General features: G+C 41.6%; 1 protein-coding gene across 4 annotated transcripts in view; it reads left to right on the forward strand.

Annotated features, from left to right (window-relative positions):
- The window catches only part of CHST15 (carbohydrate sulfotransferase 15), a 109,829-nt gene extending 91,272 nt beyond the window's left edge, over positions 1 to 18,557 (forward strand). For all 4 annotated transcript variants that reach the window (XM_053311547.1, XM_053311546.1, XM_053311548.1 and 1 more), the window contains 4 exons: positions 2,869 to 3,025; positions 14,309 to 14,465; positions 15,753 to 15,900; positions 17,932 to 18,557. In XM_053311547.1, coding sequence (XP_053167522.1) covers positions 2,869 to 3,025; positions 14,309 to 14,465; positions 15,753 to 15,900; positions 17,932 to 18,122 — 653 coding nt within the window. In that variant the 3' untranslated portion in view covers positions 18,123 to 18,557. The remainder of the gene's footprint in view (positions 1 to 2,868; positions 3,026 to 14,308; positions 14,466 to 15,752; positions 15,901 to 17,931) is intronic.
- Positions 18,558 to 25,853: the final 7,296 nt, after the last annotated feature.

The raw sequence follows: 25,853 nt of genomic DNA on the forward strand, positions 1-25,853 counted from the left end.
GAAATTGCCTCTCATGAACAGCAAAGCTGTGCTAGTCTGCAGCACTTCAAGGGAAGCAGTAGTGTTTCCTTACTCTGCTTGTCGATCACTGTCTTCTAGTGGGGAAAACACTCATTCAGATTGGCAGTGTGCTTTTTTGTTTAATCATTTGCCTTCTGTTACAGCTTTCAGGGAAAACATTAGAGAGTCTTATGTCACCTTCAAGACTAACACATTTATTGTAGTATCAGCTTTTGTGGACTACAGTCAACTTCATCAGGTGTGTGGAGTGAAGTCCTTATAAGCAAAGGGACACCTTTAAAAGTGGTGGTTGTCTTGTATTCAGTTGTGGGAGAGCAACTGTCCCTATCAGCCCAATATAACCTTCCTCCAGTGGCTATGATGGTGTATCCTTTGTAAGTTTGTTGGGTTTTTTAGGTTGTTAACCTAAAGGTAGTGAATCATCATCATCTTTATTATTTTTTATTTTGCTGTGTAAACCACTGATACTTCTTTTTTTTCCTTTTCTTTTTTTGCTGAAAACCAGTAGAAATGCTTTTAATAACAATAACAGGAAAAATGCTGCAGATCCGAAAGTGACTATTCTTCAATAGACAACTATCAGAAATGAGAGCATGGATCAGCTGAATTAGACTCTGTAATAGGTTTTGACACCATCACTGCAACTTTAATGGCTTTATCACATTGTAGATTTAATTAACTTCGCATTGCTAAGAGGTGGTTATCACATTGTGAATTGTCACCATGCTTATCATGTATACTTTTAAACTTGTCAGGAACCTAGACCTTTCACATTTCCATGCTTTCATTTCCCCCCTGGATATGTGTGTGTGTGTGCGCACACGCACACACACAGACACACACTTACTGATAATTTTATTTAATGCATCTGACGAAGTGGACTGCAGTCTATGAAAGCTGATTCTACAATAAGTTTATTAGTGTTTAAGGTACCACAAGATTTGTTGTTGCTTTTGCTGCTACAGGCTTTCAGGGAAGTAAAATTTTCCCCCGAAAAATGTTTACATTGCCTCTTCTTCATCAGGTTTACAGGAGCAAAAAGTCTGAATTAATATGCTCATTATAAGGGTGAAAAAATTACCTTGTTAAAAATACAATTTAGCTGAGACTGCATCTGTGGTATATATGAAAATCAAGAATTCACTTTGGGAGCTATTTTCAACTTCAGATGATTAAAAAGGGGAGATATAATAAAAACTATAAACATTCCTCTAACTTTATCAGGCGCTGTAGTTTTCCAATCAAAAGCATCTCTGGATCAAATCTTTATTGGGTTATAATTATATTTTGTCAGATGAAGCAGTGGATGTTTTGGAGGCACTATACACAAAACACTGCATTTGCAGCTCAAGGCCTTCTAGGCAGGGTTTATTTATTTATGATCATTATTATGATAAATCCACCTAAATGTTTTATGAAAGCACAACATGATTTTATTCCATTAATCACAGGATAAGGACATTGCACATCCATTCTCTAATGAAAGTAGACAGTTTAATCATATGTTATATGCTTTTAGCTTATATGAAAAATGGGTATATTTTGATCTGTGCTGTTGTAATTTGATATATAGATGTAGCAGTGGTTCATTTATCATGGGCTGAATGCAGCGTTCTCCTCACAACCATTAAACCAGAATTGTGATGTGAAAGAGGGAGATGCTAAAACCAGTAGGAAGAGTAGTTTGGACTGCCACAGTAAAAAACAAAACCCCACACACATTACTTGGACCTAGTAGAGAGCAGAATTCATGTTGTTTTACTAGTCAACCTGTTTTGAAGAGTTGATGGCCAAACATAAGCTACCACAAAATAAACATCCAAATTCCTGATATGAGGTTCTAGAAAAGGATACAGTACATGAACACACTCCTCTGGCCATCTGTGCTACCTTGAATCTAACATCCTGCATGGGTGTTGCAATGGCACACAGAAATGAACTGACCAGATACTGTGCTAATTTAGACAGCACAAATTCTGTTCAGGGTTTGAGAGAGAGAGAGAAGGTTTTATTGGGTTATAATTCTATTGTATATTTCCCTTATAGTTATAATTATACTTGGCAGAGTCAGAGGAGCAGGCACTATACTATGCTGTAGTAACTCCTTGCCCTTTCATCTTTCTTTATTGAACATTAAATTCCATAAGTGGCTCAAGAATCTGAGGCACTGTTGTATATATTGTTGTATATGGGAGGGGAGTGTTCCCAACAGCAGTTTTACATTAATATTATATCTACAGAGGGTTAGGATATGCAGGATATAGTGTTTATTGGGCACAACCAGAAGAAAGGCATGAATGTTTTGTTTGTTAGCAACAGTAGCAAAACTTGACTGAACAGTTGATGTAATAAGGTCTGCAGCCTTTCATGCTAGTCAATAAAAGAAATCAGGGCTGAGTGTTTGTATCATTTGTGTTTGTCCTTTTGTGTTGTGAAAATTGAATAAAAAGTATAAGAGTAAAATAAAAGAAATCAGGGCTAAGAGAGAGTTCTCCTAAATAAATGAAATGTATGGTAGTCAGAGTCCTTTAAAAGCATTGAATTATTTACACATATACAAGGGAAAGAAAAAAATGAAACTAGGGTGTAAATTTGTTGCTTTATGGACATAGACATTCCTCTTCAAATTAAACACATTTTCAGAGCCCACATTTCAATCAACTCTTATAAAAGCCACTTAACAACATTAGTTACTACTTTTTTAATGGTACCAATAGATGCGAAAATCTCTTAATCTTGCCTAGAAATTTGAATTTAATTTTCTGATCCTGCTTAATCTTTATAACTGTGCTCAGGTCCAGTTCTGTGGAATAAAAGATAACAATGTGCAGTCTCTGTCATTTCTAGGAGAGGCCAGTGCTTCAACAATGTGGGACAACAATGCTTGGATTTTCTTCTATGACAACAGTACAGACGGGGAGCCTCCATTTTTAATACAGGACTTCATCCATGCCTTCCAGCCAAATGCAAAGCTGATTATTATGCTTAGGGATCCTGTTGAAAGGTTAGCAACCAGTATGTCTAAACTTTGAAATGCCTGTTAACACCTCACTGAATTTACCTTTTTTTACTAGGATGTGATTGGCACCAAAGTTAATTCTCTGGAAAGCTCTATATTTATATTTACAGCTTTATTTTCAGTTATCAAACTTTTGAATTCTAATTACAGTGTTTGAAAATGTAACTTGTTTTGCAGTGCATTCAGATCTAACAGAATTAAAACAATGGAGCCATTCACACAGGAGGGCAGGCAGGGCGAAGGCTTCCCAAACAAGAGAGGAAAAACAAAGAGACAAACAGCAGCATTAAAAAAAAGATTTTAAAGATTGGGTACTTTAGTACCCAATTTTAAAAGGAGAGAGAAACCAGGATAAAATAAAATCAAACAAATGCCATTAAGAGCCCAAGAGAGTAGGGTGGAGTTTTCCTGATGCCTAAGAGATAACCTCGCTCTAGGTTGATATGCTTAAAGAGGGTGTTCCATAGTTGCCACCATGGAGAGGATTCGTGCCACCATTGATCTAAAGCCAGGACTCATTGCCCGGCCTTCATGAAGCCCACAATGCATACCACCATGGAGAAGATTATCTCTCTCCAGTAGCCACCTGTCAAACCTTTGGAGTTAGAGACACTGAAAGAGGCCTCAAATGGACATCTTAACTGTCAGACAGGTTCATGAGAGAGAAGGTGACAGGATATCCAGGTCCCAAGCCAGTTAGCATTTTTAAAGGCCAAAACCAGAACCTTGAATTGAGCCTGGAAATGAACTGGTAGCCAGTGAAGCTCTTTCAGTATTGACAAAACATGCTGTGGTGGTCAGTCACTGTCAATAGTCTTGTACCATCTGTAGTTACTAGATACTTTTCAAGTGCTTGTGCCCCAGCTTCATATCCTAATTTTGGTAATGGCTAGAATTGTTACATTGCTACAGATTCTGGCTTGCTCTAAGCAAGGATCGGAAACAGAATAATTTATCCCCCTGTTCACAAAGAATATGCATGGTGTCTCCAAAGCTAGAGAATGTCACAGAAAATCAGAATTCAAGTTTAGCCTCTGTGGATATTAGGAATAATCTTAATACTAACTCTAAAATTCCTAGTATACTGATACATATAGGCTGTCAGTTCTCATCTGTCCTATGAATCGGAGGTAAGGAAGATCTGATTGCTAGCATTGTTTTCTTTATGATTGACTTTAGTTAGTTTGCATTCTACATGGGCCTACCTTGAAGACAGTCTGGAAGCTTCAGTTGGTTCAAGATTGCTGCTGCCAAATTTTTATCTGGAGCCAGGTTTTTTAATCTCGGACTGTAATAAACTTAATCTGAATCTGAATATACAGGTGAAACTCGGAAAATTAGAATATCGTGCAAAAGTCCATTAATTTCAGTAATGCAAATTAAAAGGTGAAACTGATATATGAGACAGACGCATTACATGCAAAGCGAGATAAGTCAAGCCTTAATTTGTTATAATTGTGATGATCATGGCGTACAGCTCATGAAAACTCCAAATCGACAATCTCAGAAAATTAGAATATTACATGGAACCAAGAAGACAAGGATTGAAGAATAGAACAATATCGGACCTCTGAAAAGTATAAGCATGCATATGTATTCAGTACTTAGTTTGGGCCCCTTTTGCAGCAATTACTGCCTCAATGCGGCGTGGCATGGATGCTATCAGCCTGTGGCACTGATGAGGTATTATGGAAGACCAGGATGCTTCATTAGCGGCCTTCAGCAATTCTACATTGTTTGGTCTCATGTCTCTCATCCTTCTCTTGGCAATGCCCCATAGATTCTCTATGGGGTCAGGTCAGGCGAGTTTGCTGGCCAGTCAAGCACAGTACACTGTATACTTTTCAGAGGTCTGATATTGTTCTATTCTACAATCCTTGTCTTATTGGTTCCATGTAATATTCTAATTTTCTGAGATTGTGGATTTGGGGTTTTCATGAGCTGTACACCATGATCATCACAATTATAACAAATTAAGGCTTGACTTATCTCGCTTTGCATGTAATGCGTCTGTCTCATATATCAGTTTCACCTTTTAATTTGCATTACTGAAATTAATGGACTTTTGCACGATATTCTAATTTTCCGAGTTTCAGCTGTATCTGGAGCCAGTAGATCAAATCATGTTACACCAACACTTTACCAGTGTCACAGGTTGACATTTTGTTTCTGGGCTCAATTCAAGGTCCTATTTTTGACCTTTAAAGCTGTATATGAGCAGAATATCTCAAGGTTTGCTTCCGCCCATGTGAGCCTGTCTGCTAACCTCACTTCACTCCTAAGGCCCTTATCTGGGTGTACAGTGGATGAGTGGCACTAGAATTGTTTCCCAAGAGAGGTGCACCTGGCCACATTGCTTCTTGTTTTTAGTCAAGCAGTGAAAACCCTTTTATTTCAGCAGGCTTTTCCAGGTTATTGTTTTTCTTAAGGATTGTACTGCTACTGCTGTTTTTAATCTCGTAAACCATTCAGAACATTTTGTTATTGACTGCTGTTTTATTGTTTGTGAGTTGCCTTTGATTATAGTTAATTTAGAAAACTGAGTAGAAGTATATATAAATCATTTATGCTAAAGCTTCATAGTCTTTTGAGTGTCCTTGACAGTACACACCTTGGTCTCACCTTCCTATATTTACTGTTGTGACCAAAAAAAAGTGACACTGTAAAGGCGGGTGGAGGCATCTTTTGCCTTTGCAAGAATCACAGGGCAATTGAAATGTTTACTTTTCACCTGGGTTTTTTTTTTTAGCAAAGTGTTGTATCCTCTTACCTTGAAGTGATTAGTTTTCTAGACATGTATAAGCCTATTGAAGAATATGTTTGCTCTACGTAAGTTGTTGGCAGTGGCAGACAATACATAGAATCATAGATTGTCAGAGTTGGAAGGAACCTTGGGTGTCTTCTGTTCAGTCCCCTGCTCAGTGCCCTGCCATTTCAAGTCCGACTTTTTTATTTTAATATTATTTTCCTTTCAGGGATATGTTCTTCTCCCCTCCTGCCTTGGGCCACATCTCCCATTTGGCTTCCGTGCTATCACAGCATGGCTTGTCCCATTACCTATTTCTGTGTAATGATCATATTACCATTGTCTGATTAGGATTAGTGCCACTGTAGTATTTAGGAGCAAGTCTACTTTATTGCTAGAATGAACAGTTTGTCTCTATGACTCTTCAGTATTATTTTCATTGGTAACAGCAAAAAGGTTAAGACCATACTTAGAGGCAGATGATGGAGCAGTAACACTTTTGATGATTAATAGCTTGTAGGACTCCAGAAAACTGTCTTAAACTCCTTCAGACCATAGATCAGTCTAGCTCACTATTGTCTATACTGACTGACAGCAGCTCTCCTGGGTCTTTAGACAGAGGTCTTTCCCACTCCCTTGTGGAGATTCTAGAGATTAAACCTAGGGCCTTTTCCATGCAACAGATGTGCTCCACCACTGAGCTATAGAGACTATCATTATTTTGGTTGAGAAATTATAACTTCTGTCCCTTTCTAAGTATCCAGACATGGGCCCTGTTTAGATGTTTCCTGATAAAATTGTACCTAGGAAGAGATTGGGGATGGGCTACGGACTCTTGCAAGATTTCATGTTCCTTCTCCCGTTCCCCTCACTGTGACATGTAAACATTCAGACTGGCCAATAGGGACAGTTCAAATTTGAACCGAACCAGGCATTGGGTTTGACCTGCTGAGCCTGGTTCATTTCAAACCAGTTTGAAGCTGTTTGAGCCTCCAAAACTGGGTTGGGTGGTTGGCACCCATTGGGTGGTAGGCACCCAGACCCCAAAGCAATCGGACACTCCTACGATTTTTAATGAATTTTTGAAATTATTATTATTATTGCCCATTATTCCCTATGTGGAGTACCTAGGGGCAAAAAACTGGGGTGGGTGGTAGGCACCCAGGGGTGCTTACCACTCACCAAACAGCAAAGCAATTGGAGACTCCTGTGATTATTTGTGAATTTTGGAAGTTTATTTTTCATTTTTTTATTCCTCCTATAGGGAATAATTGAGGTTTCAGCAAATGTATCACTTCACGTTGGTGGGAAAGGGGTGGCCCAGAGTGGAGTGTGGTGGGTGGTAGTGCCCTATGGGGGCAAGGAAGCTACCAGAATTATTTCAAAGGAATTGGGCAAAGGGCTGATTTTTTGGTGATCTGTTGAAGTTTACGCGTCTTTAAGGTTTTTCTCCATAGGCAGTAATGGAGGTTTCAGCAGCCCCATAACTGCACTTGGGGGGCGCTGGGGTGGCCCAGAGCGAATGGTGGTGTAGTGCACAGAGGGTACCAACCACCCTCATGGGTGGCTTTTGGTGTTTCGGAGGTGTTCTGAGTGTAGATTCTCTGGTAGCAAATGAGAGTGGATTCATGGTTTGTCATTATCAAAGTTATCTCTGTCCAGGTAAGGTGATTAAAAGTTGATGTATCAGCTAAAGCTGATTAAAAGGCACTCTGAGCTGCAGAGGTCACTTGAACCTCTAGTGACAGTGCTGGATCAGTGAACACCCCCAAACTGCAAATTATTATTATTATTTATTATTATTATTAATTCGATTTCTATACCGCCCTTCCAAAAATGGCTCAGGGTGGTTTACAAAGAGAAATAAAACAAATAAGATGGCTCCCTGTCCCCAAAGGGCTCACATTCTAAAAAGAAACATAAGACACACACCAGCAACAGTCACTGGAAGTACTGTGCTGGGGGTGGATAGGGCCAGTTACTCTCCCCCTGCTAAATAAAGAGAATCACCACGGTAAAAGGTGCCTCTTTGCCCAGTTAGCAGGGCAAATCTGGTCCTTCAGGAGGCGTGCAATCCCATCGAGAATAGGCTGAACATCATTCACCTGGGAAGAGGAACCACCGATCAGCAGTACTTCTGTCTTGTCTGGATTGAGTCTCACCATTCCAGTCTATTACTGCATCCAGGCATTGATTCAGGACAGTCACTGCCTCACTACATCTGATGAAAAAGAGAGGTACAACTGAGCATCATCTGCATATTGATGACACCTCAGGCCAAATCTCCAGATAACTTTTCCCAGCACTTTCATGTAAAAGTTAAACAGCATAAGGGGAAGAATGGAAACATGTGCAACTTGAAGCATAATTGCCAAGGTGTTGAGCAGTAATCCCCCACCACCTTTTGAGAACGGGCCTTGAGGTAGGAGGGGAACTACCTCCAAGCAGTGCTTTCTATACCCAACTCTGCCATATCCAAAAGGATACCATAGTCAATGGTATCAAATGTTTTCAGTCATTTTGATCCATAGAGTTCTATAATGGTTCTATAAATGTTGTTGGCAAGGGAGAGGCATCTAAATAAAGCAGAATGCATTTGTAAGTCATCCTCCTGGCTCAGTTTCCCAGACCCTTTCTTTTCATCCTGTAAATGAGGTAGCAAGAGCTTTTAGCTTGTATTTGTGCTACTCAAGAAGAACACTACACACTTCATCTTCCTTGGATCTTTTTGGTAATGTGCCATTAGTGAACCATGATGGTCTTAAACACAATGCACACACATTTCTGCAGGGAATGTGGGGAAAATATGCTTATATTACAAAGTGCCTCATTTAATGAATTGGCTGACTCCCTCCTTCCTGTTTTTCTCATAACTTCCAGTTTCCTGACCAACTATTTAATGCACAGTAAAACAGGTAGCTGCCTATGGCAGCAACCTATTAAGCGTAGCAAAAAATTCAGTGCCTGTTTATTGTTGGTAAAATATAATCTGGGAGTGGCATATTTCCCTGTTTGCTTACATTAAACTTACAGCCAAAGCCTTCCATTTGCACATCACGATACCTTGCTCTGTCACTGTTCTAACGCATCATATAGAGGTATAATAGGATAGAGGTCACCTATCCCACCTCTAGCTGATCTGACATATCTGCTACACATTGTTATTTTCCTCCATTTAACATTAATAGAGCCATGGAGCAATTACGTGAAAGAAATTTTTAAAAGCTCATTTTCAAGGGGAAAAGCAAGGGTCTGCCTGAAACCTACTTTCTTTTTCTTTGTCCTTTATACACTCTTTTTAATTAAGGTTAATATGAGGATAGATTAAAATGCAAAACAATCCTACTATCAAATTGTGGGGTCCCCCCCCCAGTTGACAGTCTTTTCCATAAATAGCATGATTTTGAAACAAAATGAATATAAATGGTTATTTAAACCATTTCCCAACTTCTGTAGGCTGTAGAAAGTTACTATTAATGGCTGACATGATATGCAGACCTATGAGCATGGAGCAAGAGCTGCACAAGTGCTTTGTGTAGGGAGGCAAGTTTTGCTCCATTCCCCACAAAAGCCCTTTTCGTTGCCAGAAATATGTCCCTGAGGGTTGCACAACACTCAGGGATATGTTCCTGGCAATGAAAAGGGCTTTTGTGGGAAGGGGAGAGAATCAAAAATTGCCTTTGATGTCTCTAAATGTCAATTGCAGGGAAGTTACAGCAGGAAAGAGGGCATACCCTCACCCACCTCTTACCTGTGGGCTTCCCAGAGGCATCTGGTGGGCCACTGTGTGAAACAGGATGCTGGGACTTAATGGGCCTTGGGCCTGATCCAACAGGGCCCATGTTCTTATGTAAGTTACTGGGGCATTGTGATCTGGCAGTCCATTTAATGCGATGATGGCCAAGAAGATTTAGACAGTGAAATGGGAAGACTGACTTTCATGTTTTGATTGGAATTAACCATTTCTTGGCTGCAGTCTTCTAGTAATGTACAATGCATCTAGATTGATTTTATGTGCTATTTAGCCAAAGGTTAATGTTCACACTTTTCAGTACAGTCTTGCTCCTGCTGGAAATGTTATTACAGAAGGTCCCAGTTTTGCAGTGCTTCTGCCTGTTTGCCAATGCTGTTATAACCACAGCTATTACTTAACATGCAATTAGAGTCAACAGTATGATCGGTGCTGTTCAGAACATGGTCTTCTTGCAGTTGCATGTCTAGAGGGCTTACAGTACACAAATAGGACAGGCATGGAGAAAGAGATTTTGGATTCACCAATGAGTATTGGAGTGGCGTAGGTGAGAGCCAAGCAACATGGTATGGAGAAGAAAAAAGGTTTTGTTTGAAAAGGTAGGTGATGAGGGGCAAAGTAGGAAAGAGAAGTGGCTTGGAAAATAGTGTGGATTTGAGATCATGGTAGCATAGTAGATGTGGGAGCCATTAGTACAAAGATGGTAGCAGAAGCCACAAGAATACACAAACACACAGAGGAAGTCAGTAAGTAGGAAGGAAAAGTATGGGACCAAGAACTAGGTCCCATGAGGCTTTTCCGAAGAGCTGGAGAGATAAGAACGCTAAGTTGACCACAACAGCAAGGAATAGAGAGGGAGGATTGGTAGAGGATAGTGGAAAAGAAGTGCTTGCAAAAGCAGCAGACCGGTCAGGAATCTAATTAGAATCTAAATGCTGGTGCTTGTGTTTGGCAAGGCAAACATCATTGGCAAGAGCAGCCTTGATGGTATGGAACAGAGAAAGATGAGAAGAAATGTGGAGCTTTTCATAGAATAGGTACAGTTAATATTAATACAGTGGTCCCTCGACTTGCAAACTACTCGACATAAGTATTTTTCGAGTTACAAACGGCAGTTTTAGATCCGGTTTTAGATGCGGTTTCCTCGACTTACAAATTTTTAGATGGGGTTTCCTCGACTTACAAATTTTACATGCGGTTTCCTTGACTTGCCTGCCTGTTTACTGCCTGTTTATTCTTGAAAAGAAATGTTCCTGTGCAGTTTGCAAGCCTTACTGGGGGTCTGGGTCTTTTTTTCTAGGCTCCGGAACGCATTAATCCGTTCCCAATGCATTCCTATGGGAAACCGCTTTTCGACTTACGAATTTTTCGACTTACAAATGTGCATTCGGAACGGATTAATTTCGTAAGTAGAGGGACCACTGTACTTGAGTATATGTTGAATATAGCCTTATATGAATATATAAGAATAAGAATATAGACTTGTAAGTTGGAATTACTTAACCCAAGTATAAGTTAAATATTTGTAACTAGCTGGGCCGGGTCCAGAGCATCTGCGCCTCCTGCCAACCCAGCCACCACTGCTATCCCCCCCCCCCGCACGCCGGCATGCCCAGCTTTCTGGTCGGCCACTCCCCCCCTCACTTCTCACCCCCTCCCTGTGCTTTCTGACAGGCCGGGGGGCCGGCCCACTTCTTCTCCCCCCCCCATCCCACGCTTTATGGCTTGTGGGCCAGCCGGAAAGACAGCCCCCCACCCCCTCCTCCCGGCGGGTGGACGGGCAGCCGGGCCAGGTTGGCCCGCCACCACCTCCTCCGGTGCCTAAGTCAGGGCCAGGCCAGACTGCCACCACCTCCTTCGTCCTCCTCCTCCTCCTGGCCTCTTTCCCTGCTGGCTGGCCCGGGGGGCGGGTGCTCTCCTTCCCCGCCGGCTAGCAGGTTCTTTCCCTCCCTGCCGGTTGGCCCAGCAGCAGGCACTCTCCTTCCCTGCCTGCCAGCCTAGAGATGGTGCTCTCCTTTCCCACCCACTGGCCTGGCGGCAGGCACTTTCCCTCCCCACCAGGCGGCGGGCGCTCTCCTTCCCTGCCTGCTGGCTTGGCAGCGGGCGCTTTCCCTCCCTGCCCAGCAGCGGGTGCTCACCTTCCCTGTCTGCCGGTCCAGTGGCGGGCACTCTCCTTCCTGGCCAGCCCGGCAGCAGGCGTTTTCCAACCTGGCAGTGGCCACCATATTCTTTCTCTGCACCCTTTGCTAGTCTGGCAGCTGCTTGCAAAATCTTGCGAGAGCTGCCATACATGGGATTAGTGACAGGTATGCCTAGGAGAAATAAATATATAGATAATATATTACTATTATATTAAAATCAGCATTTGACTTTCAGCTGCATCATACTCAAATGGGTGCTTTTTCACATTTAGTGAAAGCAGATGTGTATTTTGCAGCATGAGAAGCAGGGGCATAGCAAGGTTGGAATGGGCCCAGAGACAAGATTTTAAAATGGACCCCTCACTGATATACACACACAAACACACTTCACAATATATAGTGCACTCACACTCACATCCCCATTATGAATACGGTGAATATCTAGTTCACCTTGAATCTAGTTCACAGGAGCGGATTCAGCAGGAAATTACAGGGGGTGCAACAAGAATTCCCCCCATCAAAGATCCCCCTATATAAATATTGGGGCTTGTATTTTCTCTCTCTTGCAAATGCACTATGCCAGGGGGTGTCAAACTAAAATTTGGTGGTGGGCCAGATTAGATAGATGACACATAGCTGTGTGCCCACCTCACACCACCTATCTTCCTTCTCCTCTCTGCTGTTTCTCTCATTCCTTTTCTCCCCCCCCCCTTAAATTAGCGGAATTCACTACTTTTTACACTAAAATACATTCAGGGAAATATTGTTTTTTTATGTTTAGAAAAAATTCTTCACAGCAGATAATACTGACCATATACTCTCTCCAGCTGTTGAAGAACTGGGTCAATTTGAGGTGACAAAAGAGAATGTTCTAAACTATCTAGAAAAACTAAAAATTAACAAATCACCAGGGCCAGATAGCATCCACCCAAGAGTTCTGAAGGAACTCTAATGTGGAATTGCTTATCTTCTATCAAAAATATGTTACTTATCCATACAATCAGGCTTTGTACCAGAGGCATGGCAAGTACAGTAGCTAATATAACCCCAGTTTTCAAAAAGGGATCCAGGGGTTATCTGGGAAATTACAGGCCGGTTAGTTTAACTTCTGTACCAGGTAAATTGATAGAAAGCATACTAAAGGACAAAATTGTTAAACATATAGAAGTACAGGCCTTGCTGAAGGGGAACCAGCATGGCTTCTACAAGGGTAAGTCTTGCCTCACTAACCTTTTGGAGTTCTTTGTCAGCAGGCAGGTGTATAAAGGTGATCTGGTTGATATAGTATACTTGGACTTCCAAAGGACTTTTGACAAAGTTCCCCACCAAAGGTTCTTGAGTAAACTTAGCAGTCATGGGATAAGGGGACAGGTTAATGTGTCGATTGGTAACTGGTTGAAAAGACAGGAAACAGAGGTAGAAATAAATGGACAGTTTTCGTAATGGAGGGAAGTTAGAAGTGGGGTCCCCCAAGGATCTTTATTGGGATCAGTGCTCTTTTAATTTGTTCATAAATGATCTAGAAGTTGGGGTAAGCAGCAAAGTGGACAAATTTGCAGATGATACCAAACTATTTAGGGTAGTGAAATCCAAAATAGATTTAGATTTCTCTTTTGGAATTCCAAAGGGATCTCTCCAAACTGGTTGAGTGGGCGACAAAATGGCAGATGCAGTTCAGTGTTAACAAGTGTAAAGTGATGCATATAGGGGCAAAAAACACAACTTCACATATATTCTGATGGGGCTTTAAGCTGTCAGTGACTGACCAGGGGAGAGATCTTGGGGTTGTGGGGGACAGCATGTTGAAAGTATCAACTCAGTGCGTGGCAGCTGTGAAAAAGGCAAATTCCATGCTAAGGATCATTAGGAAGGGCTTGATAATAAAAATGCTAATATTATAATGCCCTTATACAAGTCTGTGGTGCAGCCACATTTAATGTACTGGGTGCAGTTCTGGTCATTGTATCTTAAAAAGGACATTGTAGAACTGGAAAAGCTGCAGAAGGGGGCAACCAAGATGATCAGGGGCCTGGAGCACCTTCCTTATGTGGCAAGGCTACAGCATCTGGGGCTTTTTAGTTTGGAAAAGAGGTGACTATGAGGAGACATGATAGAGGTGTATAAAATTATGCATGGAGTAGAGAGAGTGGACAGAGAGACATTTTTCTCCCTCTCTCACAACACTGGAACCAGGGATAATCCCATGAAGCTGAAGACTGGGAATTTTAGGACCAATAAAATGAAGTACTTCTTCACACAGAGCATAATTTATGGAATTCTCTGCCATGGGAAGTGGTGTTGGCTGCTAGCTTGGATGGCTTTAAAAGGGGCTTAGACAAATTCATGGAGGATATGTTTATCAGTGGCTACTAGTCCGGTGGCTATACACCACCTCTAGCCTCAGAGGTAAGATGCCTCCAAATACCAGTTGTAGGGGAGCAACAGCAAGAGAGAGGGCATGCCTTTACCTGTCACTTGTGGGCTTCTCAGCGGCACATGGATGGTGGGATGGTGGGACACTGTGTGAAACAGGAATGCTGGATTGGATGGGCCTTGAGCCTGATCCAGCATTGTCCTTATGATGTGCTTTGACTTCAATTACATGTCCCCTCTTTATATTTCCTTTTCAGATTGTATTCTGATTATCTCTACTTTGCAAGTGCAAACAAATCTGTAGAAGACTTCCATGAAAAAGTGGCTGAGTCACTGCAACTTTTTGAAAATTGTCTGGCTGATTACACCCTCAGAGCCTGTGTGTACAACAACACCCTTAACAATGCCATGCCTGTATGTACATTTCAGTTTATACTTGATCTGACACTTAGACAATGGAATATGGAAACTGAATAATGGCATGTCAATAACATCTCTTATCTTAATAGAAGCTTAACACAGGTCTGATACTGAGTTAATAAATCTGTGACTATTTCAGGTAGGGATTCCCGTGATTGAATTCCCTTTCATACAAAGCTATTCCCTCACATAGAAAGGACTAGGCTAAAAACCTGCGTGACAGCTAGTTTTCTGTTCTTAGGTGTGCTTGTTTTATTGTAACAGGATGCTATTGAGGAAAATTCAGTTGGGATGCTTGACTTTTAAAGGAAGGTAATTGTGTTAGAAAAAACATTGAGAAAAAAATAAGCATATATAACATTGCTTTTCCAAGATGTCATCAAGGTCACTTTCAGCTAGGGGTATACACAAAACCAGTTTTTGTGATTGGGTTCAAATTAGAACCAAACTCAAACTGATTCTACTGGTTTGGGTTCTAAAAAGTTCTCCATAGGGAATAATGGGGCCTGAACTGGCCCATTATTCACTGTGGGTAGCACCCATGGGTGCTAAAGTGGTGGTTTTGATAGGCCCCCATGGATGCCAACTATCACCCAAGTCCCAAAGCAATTGGTCAAAGGGGCGATTTTTAGAAAGATTTTTTAAAGTTTTTTTTAATTTCTCCCATAGGGAATAATGGGGATTAGATTTGAAGTCACATAGATTCTACACAATGAATTCTGATGTAAAATCTATGTGCCATCAGAGAATCCACATATGTTGGATTCTCTGATGGCACATAGGTTCTACATAAGGATTCACCCTATGTAGGGCTACCCCCTGGTCAATGGGGTGACAAGTGTCTCTGAGTGTCACACTTTCAAAGCCACTCAAAGGGCCAGACACAACTGGCCAATCACGGGAATCTGCTGCATGGCCAATCACTCCAAATGACATGTGTCACAAAATGGAGGCTCGAGCCAGTTAGAACCGGATCTATTATAACTGGGCTCAGTCTGGTTCAACCTAGAACAGGCTCTAATTTTTATTTTAAAGTCCAGGCTCTACCTAGAACTGTTGAGCCGGGGTGGTTCTATCTAGATCCAGTTTGCACATCCCTACTTACAGCTAGGAGTTAGCTTATGAAGAGGAAACCAACATCATGAAAAGCAGATTATGACCCATAAGAACAGGTTCACTGATGGTGGCAAGGATTTTTAAGAATTGCATAATCGAGGTGTACATGTCTTCTTGTTTACAGATTTAACAATCTGATTTTTTTTATTTGTTTCATTCTTGTAGGTCAGGCTTCAGGTTGGTTTATATGTTGTTTTTCTCCTGGACTGGCTGACAGTTTTTAATAAAGATCAAATACTAGTTCTCCGCTTGGAGGATCATGCATCCAATGTCAAGTTTACTATGCACATGGTGTTCCAGTTTCTGAATTTAGGTATGCATTTTTATGACTCTTAATATAAATCACTTCTTCCATGCAGTTTCCATAGATTTTCTAAAGCTTCCCCATCAACATTCTTTCTCTAGTACTGTCTGACGGTATGTCCTCAGCTTACCTGTAAGGATGTAGGAGGGAGTTAGGGAGCCAAGAAGCGCCAAAGGAGTTTCACATAAATACTGGAGAGAGTAGTTGCGACTGGGCACATTTTTACAGCTCTTGGCTTTTGGTTTAGCCTTTCAACCAACCCACTTGTTGCCACCTACTGGCCTATTCAACTTCAAAAATGAATATATGCATTCTGGCAATAATTGAATTGGCGGGTCCCAAAAGTGGCTTACAGGAGCCTGGCAGATGGGATTCCAGATGCCTGGCTTACTGGGGCACTTTGTCTCTTGGGCATGAATAAGCTGTGCATAATTTGCTGGTCTTTTATTTAACCAAACATATTAACATGAGCATTCATTGTGTAATTGGACTGCACATATTCAGTCTTGATTTTCTTTGAATAATTTAGGTTTAGGCTTTTATTGTACTATATAACCAAAGGATATGCTATTTATTTATTTGTAGTTCACCTGTTTATATAACCCTTTGGGTTGCTTCACATGCAACAATTTTCTGTGCTAATGATAAACTTTCAGATAAGTGTAAAAACATGTACAATGTAAGCAGTGACATTGGCACAGGTCACAGGTGCTGCATGTACATCATCAAACAAATAATAAATGAGTGTCACAAATTTATAGTGAGGCACTTCTTTCAGTATGGAAGTAAATTACCAACATCTGTATAGGAATTGAATTTTTGTGAATCATCCTTTAGTAAGCAGTAGAGATGGAGCATCATAGGGTGATATAATGGTCTGGAGGCACACTTTGAAATAATTAGAAAAGTGTGACCTATACTTTCCTCGCCAAAATGCATAATGTGCCTGGTGCCTGTTTCAAAAGTAAATAGGTATCACTTTTGCATGGTTTAGTGCTGAGCCTCTGTATATGAGGAAAATCCTAACCTGATATCTGGTAACCCCATAAAATAAAAATACTTTTATGGTATTTTTATATGGTCAAAAAAGTTTCTATAAGCAATAGAGTTTTGAGAAATAATTCCTGCTTACCATGCACATGATACATTGAAACATAAAAGGCCAACCTAGATATTTTAAAATTAATGTTTGAATATACAAGAGACCCTCGTTATCTGCAGTTTCACGGATCACAGTTTCATGTATCCACAGATGGGTCTTAGAGACCCAGTTTCTTTATCTGCGGCATGAAATATAGGCAATTTTTGCCTATCTGCGGTTGCTGAGTGCCTGGAAATGACTTCTGATGTCATTTCTGGCTGCCATTAGAAGTGCAGAGCCATTTTGTGGCTGTTTATAGTTAAAAAAAAATTAAAACAAAAAATAAGGTGATTTGGGGGTCATATTGGGAGAACAAGGTGCTATGCTTTTCTACCCTTATTTTTGCCCCCTCCCCACTTTTTAAACGGTTTTTTAAGTGCAAGGAATCTAAGCCCTCAATCCCCATAGGTTTCTTTATTCAGGGTTTTGTTATCAGCAGAGATTGGCAGGAACTGAATCCCCAGCAATTACGAGGGTCACCTGTAGAAGCACTTTCTAAATACTGTGGAACATAACTTTGAGTAGAATAAATGCATTAAGCTTCTTGACACACCTATTTACTTTGGCTGGTTTACACACTACAACTGCAAGAGCAACAAGAAGCAGTGCTTCCTGTTCTTGGTTTTTTAATTGTAACATCTGAAGCTGTTCTCACACACCTTTCCCTTATGGAGAGATACCTGAACTGACTGTCTCCTCAGCTGGAGCTCATGCATCAAATGTGGGCAAGACATGAGTTCTGTTTAGAAGGAAGCACAAGTCACCTACGCTTTCTGTCCTACACATAAGCTATAATGTCCAGAGCCATTCTTGGATATTTTATGATGTTTAACCTGGAAATGTTCTGGAAAATACAAAACAAAAATTATATATAAATATTTTTGGCTTGTTTACCTCAGGTGCCCTAAGTGAAAAACAAGAAGCTCTAATTACCAAGAGTCCTGCATCAAACACTAGAAGGCCGGAAGATCGCAATCTAGGCCCTATGTTACCTCTCACAAAGGAAATTCTCCGAGATTTCTATCAACCTTTCAACACAAAACTGGCTCAAGTTCTTTCTGATAAAGCTTTTTTATGGAAAAAACCCTGATATGTCGATTCAGTGCCACAAATGCAGTGCTTAGAAATTTTTTTATTTTTTAAAATCCTGTTTCCAGGTGCAAGCAATCACATTTTACCCATTATGGGATCAAGAAAGCCTAATGCAATTAAATGTTTCTCCCCATGGTTAGCATTCAATATGTCAAAGAAATGATATCAGATTTGCCATACATACAGCTCCATTATTTTCAATTCCTCTTGCAACTTTGTCTCTTAGCAAAAGAACAGTTTGCAAATAGCCTTTGTCTGAAAGTCTTACATTCCCTGGCTATGGTTTTGAAATACAACCTTTTGTAAGAGATTACAAGACAGAGATTAGCACTAGACACTTAATGAACATTCATTCTCATTTTTAAGATACATATTGCATTCTTTTGAACTATTCAAAATCGCTTTTGAACCATTAAAAGTTTATTGGTTTTAATTCAGAATCTTGTTTTTTATTTCAACAATTCCTTCAGTATGGAATCTCTTTACCATAATAAATCCATTAAGACTGCTCAGCTATGTAACTTGATACAGAAAAGCCAAACCGAATGACTTGTTTATAGATTATTGGATTTTAATAGGCACCAAGCAAAATTAATCATTGCAATTTAGCAGTAACCAAAAGAAGAATTTTCTCAAGGTGACCTCCTTGGAAATCTTAAGCTGAAGAGATGATTTACAGGCAAGAAAAATTACCAGACTTAAGACCCAACCAATAAATTACCTTAAGCAAGACTTTCATTTAAAATATTAAATGAATACTTAATATTTAGATATTCTCTTAAAAAAACACGCAAAAACTTTACCAAAAGTGGCTTACATTAAAATATTAACTCATTAGAACTGATGTGCTTGGTTTCTTTTCTGAAAAATAACCCTGGGGTCCCGATCTGGATTGAGACCATAGTTTGGGATAGCTGTCATGGCTGCTGTGTGCCCCAGGCAGAAAACCCCCATTGGCTCCATTGACAGCTTTCTTCCCTGACAAATAGCTGCTCCCCCCTCGATCAGGACCAGAGCAGAGCAGAGAGTTAAGGGCGCTCTACTATGTGGTCTGAATTGAGTTACCTTCCCCCCACAGCTCCTACTTCAAAATATGGTGTGTGGGGGGAACACATTGACTCTAATAATGTACTTAACATAATGATTGGTTCTAACACAGGAAGGCCAATGGATCAGGTTAAGTCTAGCATAACACAAGGAAGAATTTTTCAATTTTGCTTTTCAGTTCTGTGTCTTTAAATGCTGTTTCTATCTGTATCTTCTTAAAAATTAAGCATGGGTAAGATCCAATGTCTCCACAAAACACTGGGAATTTCTAATACGAATAATCTTTAGTTAAATAGCTACATAATATTCCATTAAAGTGAAACAGCCCCAAATCATGATGTTTGGTTTCTGTCTTAACAGTACAATGTCTAGACACTCAAGGAATAATGGGCAGGGTAATATTATGGCCCAGTTAAGATGGCTTTTTACACCAAGCTTTTTAAGTTGTAACTAATTGAAGTACTGAGTGCTTCTATAAGCAACATCAAAAGTATGATGACAGCAGCAGTAGAGGAAACTAACATAAGGATCTTTCACAGGGCCCTTAGTAAGTTCATTGCTACCAACTATTAACAATGTTAAGAACATAAGAACAGCCCTGCTGGATCAGGCTGAAGACCCATCTAATCCAGCAATTCTGTTTCACACAGTGGCCCACCAGATGCCGCTGGAAGCCACAGGCAAGAGTTGAGGCATGCCCTCTCTCCTGCTGTTACCCGCCTGCAACTGGTACTCAGAGGCTTCCTGCCTTTGAGGCTGGAGGTGGCCTTTAGCCCTCCAACTAGTAGCGGATGATAGACTTCTCCTCCATGAAGTTATCCAAACCACTCTTAAAATCATCCAGGTTGTTGGCTGTTGCCACATCTTGTGGCAGAGAATTCCACAAGTTGATTATGCGTTGTGTGAAAAAGTACCTCTGTTTGTTGGTCCTAGATTTCCTAGCAATCAATTTCATGGGATGTTACTCTTTGACACTCCCCACATTAGCCTCCCTGATGAGCCTTGGTAGTAATAATAACTGTAAATTATAATAAAGGATATTTTATATACCACTTTTCAATAGAAGGTTCACAAAGCAGTTCACATAGCAAAAGCAATGCATGTGCATAGCAATGTGTAATAGGATGTGCAAAAATCTGATTTTGTGATTTATTTCGAGCTTGAAACAAATCACAAAATCCTCGAATCAATTCATCATAACAGTGGTCATTGCTGGCTTTTCTGATGAATAAACAATTTGAGTGATTTGGCCATAGGTAACAATAGGGAACTTGAAACACCCCATTGTTCCTCATGGGTAGTTTCTAGGAACACCAAAGTGGGTTTGGTGGCAGAGCATGATGGGTGCTACCTACCACTCAACCCACAGAAGAAATGGGCAACCGAGCATTTAAAAAAATTTAACTTTCCCAAAAATTTTAAGTTTGTTTGAATTTTTTACACATCTTTAGCTGTCATAGACCAATTGTCTGACTAGAAACAAAGCTTCTAGACTCTTACCATGAGAAGAACTCTTATTTCTACTCTTCTTCTCCAGCCATTGTACACTCCTGATTGCCTGCCTGCTTATCTGTGTCTGGATAGCACCATGGCCTCAGATTGGTGCTGTGCCCCTGCTGACAGCTTGATTCAAGGACCAGGGCCCCAGTCCATCATCTCATCATTGGCCGTGGCGGTGGCATGCGTGTGTGTCTGTGAGTCAGCAGCAATAAGGGGCAGACTGGTTTGGGGGTTGGCCAGGGTGGGGTGAGCTGCCAGTGATGTTGCAATGGGTGCAGGTGGCTATGAATCACACACCTTCCATGGCCAGCTTGGGATAGCCCAGCAGGGGGAGGTTGGCCTACAGGAAGACCAGCCACTCCACCAAGTCAGCATCCATGTGTGCAATGATGTGACACCATGTCCCCAGCTATGGAGAACTCTCTCTCTCTCTCTCTCTCTCTCTCTCTCTCTCTCTCTCTCTCTCTCTCTCTCAGGATGCTGGTTGGAGGGCATGAGAGGAACCAACCAGCAACTGTCGCCAAGTCTGGCCAAGCTGCTCGGCTGCCTTCACTATGTTCAAACCATGAACACTTAGTGAAGGTTTGGTTGCCTGGACAGCCATTCCTCCATCTGGTGATTCATGGCCACCAGCAACTCATCTGCCGTGTAGTCAGTGTCCAACACCTGCACATGCAGCACAGCATAGCTGTGCTTTCCTGCATGGGAGGGGCTGGCCATGCCACCAGCAGCAGATGTCCTCTAGCTCTCCTGCCCCCACAAGTGCATCATGAGGGACAGGAAAGCAGTGTGCCTCCGTCTGCATCTGGTCCAGAAATCCGCAGTGTAGAGAAACAGATAAGCCCCACGGGCACTTTGTGTCTCTCTCTCCACTGGACAGGCAGGCTGGCCCAGACCAGACACCACCACCATTCTGCTGCGGCAGTCTCTGATTCAATCCTGTGCTCTTCAAGAGAAAACACCATAAGATGTAAGAGAGAACATCTTCTTCGCTATGAACCACACCGCCCATTGAGATCATCTGGAGAGGTTCGTCTGCAGTTGCCACCGGCTTGTCTGGTGGCTACTCGGGGACAGGTGTTCTCCCTTGCTGCCCCAAGGCTTTGGAACACACTTCCTGCTGAAATAAGAGCCTCCCCATCTCTTACAACTTTTAAAAGGGCAGTCAAGACACATTTGTTCACCCAGGCTTTAAATTAGATACTGTTTTATTTCTGTTTTAATAGTTTTAATTTTAAATTTTTAATGGTTGAAATGTTTTAATCTTTTATTGGCTGTTTTTATTGTTTTGTAAACCGCCCAGAGAACTTGCATTTTGGGTGGTATAGAAATGTATTAGATAGGTAGGTAGGTAGGATTTCTGTCTGGTCCAGAGTCCCCTTAAATACAGTTTGAAACTCCCTCCTTTGGCCTCCCTCCTGCCTTCCACCAGCCAATGGGGGCACAGTTGCCCATGACAACACTTGAAGCCAACCAAGAAGCATTTGGTTTGAAAACAAATTTGAAAACAAATCAGCAAGGGGGAAAACAGCACTCAAAATGGCGCTCGAATAACTCAATTCAAACAAGAATTGGGGCTGATACAATCTAAACTTGAAACAGACCCTTTATTTTAAGGGTGTTTCATTTTGAGTTTAAATCCGTCAAAATGGCCATTTCGAGCTCAAATAGATTAAAACTCTAATCATTTTGCACATCTCTGTGCAACATTCTGTGGCCATGAGTGTAGTGCCCTTCACACCCAACTCTTTTCTTAGGGCATTTTGTAGAGTAAATGGACCATGATACAGAAACTCTGATTTAACATCTCTCTCCCTCTCATAAGCCCCATCTCTTGCCTACTGTTGTGGGGTGCTTTGTCCTTGTAGCCTCAGCAGAATTGAGAGTTCTAGTGGGTATTTGTGCCTGGATTCTGAAGCAGATACTTGCAGAGTGTTCTGAGACTATTAGTAGTAGTAGTAATTTGCCTTCCTATATTTGTTAGCCATGGCTGTTGGTGGTTTGTGCAAATCACCCAATCATCAGAGTGCTCCCACTTAGGTAAATTTTCTAGATGTGAGGACAGAGAGATATAGCCCCATACTATGCATCTTGATATTTGAAATGTGTCTTCCCTGAGTGGGGATTTTATACTGCTAGTGATGTATTGGAATTCAAGATTAGCAGAATTCTATAATCTGTTGTGGCTGTGAAGCTGGAGAGGGAGGAAAGCGGCAGCTATCTAGTGCTCTCCATTGACTAGTGGGAGTAGTTTAATGTACACTGTTCCTTTTGTAGATGTGATGCTACGCTGATGTTGGGATTGGGACCAACATCAGAGTGAGACTAGTACTCCTTTTGATGTTATTTTAAAAGAACAGCATACACATGTAAATCATCCAAAGAGGATCCTGAAGTCCCATTCCCTGGTGCATCACTCACTCTCCCTCCCACGCTGCTCATGGTTATCTGAAGAGGCAAACACCATAAGCATGGCAGTGGATACTTCTGTGATTGGCAGCTTGGCTCCTCAAGGCTGCCAATCAAGGAAGAGCTCACCAATATGGTTATGGTGTTCATTTCTTCAGATGAAGCAGAATGGAAAGGGGAGTGAGTGATGTGCCAGGGGTGGGACTTCTGGATCTGCTTTGGACAGTATAAACAAGTTAAGAAAAGTGTGCCGTCAAATCGATTTCGACTCCTGGTGCCCACAGAGCCCTGTGGTTTTCTTTGGTAGAATACTGGAGGGGTTAAACAAGTACACCACCCTTTTAAAACAACGCCTGAAGAAGACTTAGGATTCTGATTAAGCATTGCTTCTTCCCTGCTATGCCCCGAACTACCAATATTTCCCCTTGTATTGCTGGTGCACAAAGATTGGGTAGCAGTCTTACTGTTGTGCAGCAGGTACAGAAGGGAAAAGCAATGTGATGCTTTTTCCTGTTCCTAATATATGCGTGTGCGGTATCAGTTGTGCTGACTGGTGTGAGGAAAACACACACACGCCCACGTGCATGCAAAACTACCTTTGACTTTGTGCTAACATTTCCCCAGAGCTTTGCCTAGTTTCTCCAGGAGAGGATGAAATCTTCTAGTTTTGGTAGAATAAGTACCAATAACTTTCTTTGAGTTTCTTCCGTTGTTGTGCTGGAAATATAGGAGTTGTGTCAAAACCAGACAGGGATATTGTGGCTGTCTCCTAAGTATCATTGGTAACAAGTGAAGGGCAATTTTTCTCTGTGCTGCAAATAGCAGATCAGTTGGGGAGCAAAGCAACAAACCAGTATCAGTTGCTAGGGAAACCTGTTCCAGCATGGATACACTCTGGTTGCAACCAATATGATGAAGTCAAAAGCAAGTCCAGATCAAGGTGTGAATATAGGTTCAGTGCTCAGTTCTAATTCCCATTAAACCAGCTTTATCTTGCTCCTCCTGCTCCCATGCTTGATGCACCTGCACTAATATCATAATGGTTTGTTACTAGAGGAAGTAGTTGGCTAGCTTCTTGTAATGAAATGTTGCAGCCTCAATATCCTCTTGCTGTCTGCACAGTAGACAGCACCTCTAGCATGTAACGTGAAAAGAGAGCAACCAACTGGAGATAACATGCACAATTCCAAAATTACTGTGGGAGCCTTTATCATATGCAGACAAAACAAGCAAAGTAGTAATTTTCCATGGTAAGTTCAAGCTCGTCAGCCAATATGCCTAATAAAAAGTTCACAGTACCTAGGAGTGTACTGTTGGGATTCTCTTTCCTTCTAAACTTACTGAATCTTTTTACACTTTCACAACCCAGTACCACCCATATCATCTGTTCGGTAGGTGGCTGTGGAGAAATATTTGCAGGCAGCTACGTGCACTCTGCTGCTGCAGATGAGTGGACTGAGACAAAGAAATATGAAATATTATTTCCCGCTTCCCAGTGATGCACCTAGGTAATTTCAGCACCCAGACTGCAGGTGCGACTAAACCCCACCTGCTGTGAGCCTCCCCGCCGCTGCAAGGCCCCTCCACACTTAACCACCACTTTCCTGTAAATTTAGCCTCCATGTGCGGGACTGGGGTGGGGAGGGAGTGAGCCAAGCAGGCCTCTCACCCCTGTGGTGGTGGTGGGCAGAGTGGCTGCTGGGCGTGTCTGGCCGGTCCACCAGCCCTTGAAAACTACGAGGTGCTCCAGCATGTCTGCACAGATATTTATTATTATTATTTATTTATTACATTCATAGACCGCCCCATCCAAAGGCTCTGGGCAGTGTACAACAAGTTTAAAGTAAAGGTAAAGTGTGCCGTCAAGTCAATTTCAACTCCTGGCGCCCACAGAGCGCTGTGGTTTTCTTAGGTAGGATACAGGAGGGGTTTACAATTGCCTCCTCCCTTGCAGTATGAGATGCTGCCTTTCAGCATCTTCCTATATCGCTGCTGCCCAATATAGCACCAGCGGGGAATCGAACCAGCAACCTTCTGCTTGTTAGTCAAGCATTTCCCCGCTGCGCCACTTAAGGTGACAGTTACAATAAGTTTAAAAAAGACCTACAAACAAACACCATTTTAAAACACACTGCTTAAAACAATATAAAAACAATTTTAAAACAGTTCAGAACCATTTAAAACAATTTAAAATACCCCAAAACAATTTAAAAACCTTGGAAGGCCAGGCCAAACAAGTAAGTTTTTAGGGCTCTCTTAAAGGCCAACAGTGAGCCTAAACTGGATATCTGCCAGGAGTGCATTCCATAGGCCAGGAACAGCTACACAGATAGCCCGGTTCAGAGTCTCCATCACATGTAACGATGGTAACTGGAGACAGAACTCTTCAGATGACTTAAACGTCTGATGGGGATCATAAAGAAGAAGATGCTCTCTAAGGTAGCCTGAACCCAAGCTGCTCAGGGCTTTAAAGGTAATAACCAGCACTTTGTATTTTGCCTGGAAACATATCGGCTGCTAGTGTAACTGTTTTAAAACAGGCATAATATGGTCTCTCCGGGTTATCCCAGAGACCAATCTGGCTGCTGCAATCTGAACTGAAGTTTCTGAACTATGTACAAAGGCAGCCCCACACAGAGTGCATTGCAATAGTCAAGCCTGGAGGTAACCAACTGATGTACCACTGTTTTGAGATTGTTCTCTTCAAGGAATGGACACAGCTGTTGAATCAGCTGAAGCTGATGACAAGCACTCCTGGCCATAGCCTCCACCT

The sequence above is a fragment of the Hemicordylus capensis genome, chromosome 3, assembly GCF_027244095.1.
Source record: "Hemicordylus capensis ecotype Gifberg chromosome 3, rHemCap1.1.pri, whole genome shotgun sequence".
Taxonomy (NCBI): Eukaryota; Metazoa; Chordata; class Lepidosauria; order Squamata; family Cordylidae; genus Hemicordylus; species Hemicordylus capensis.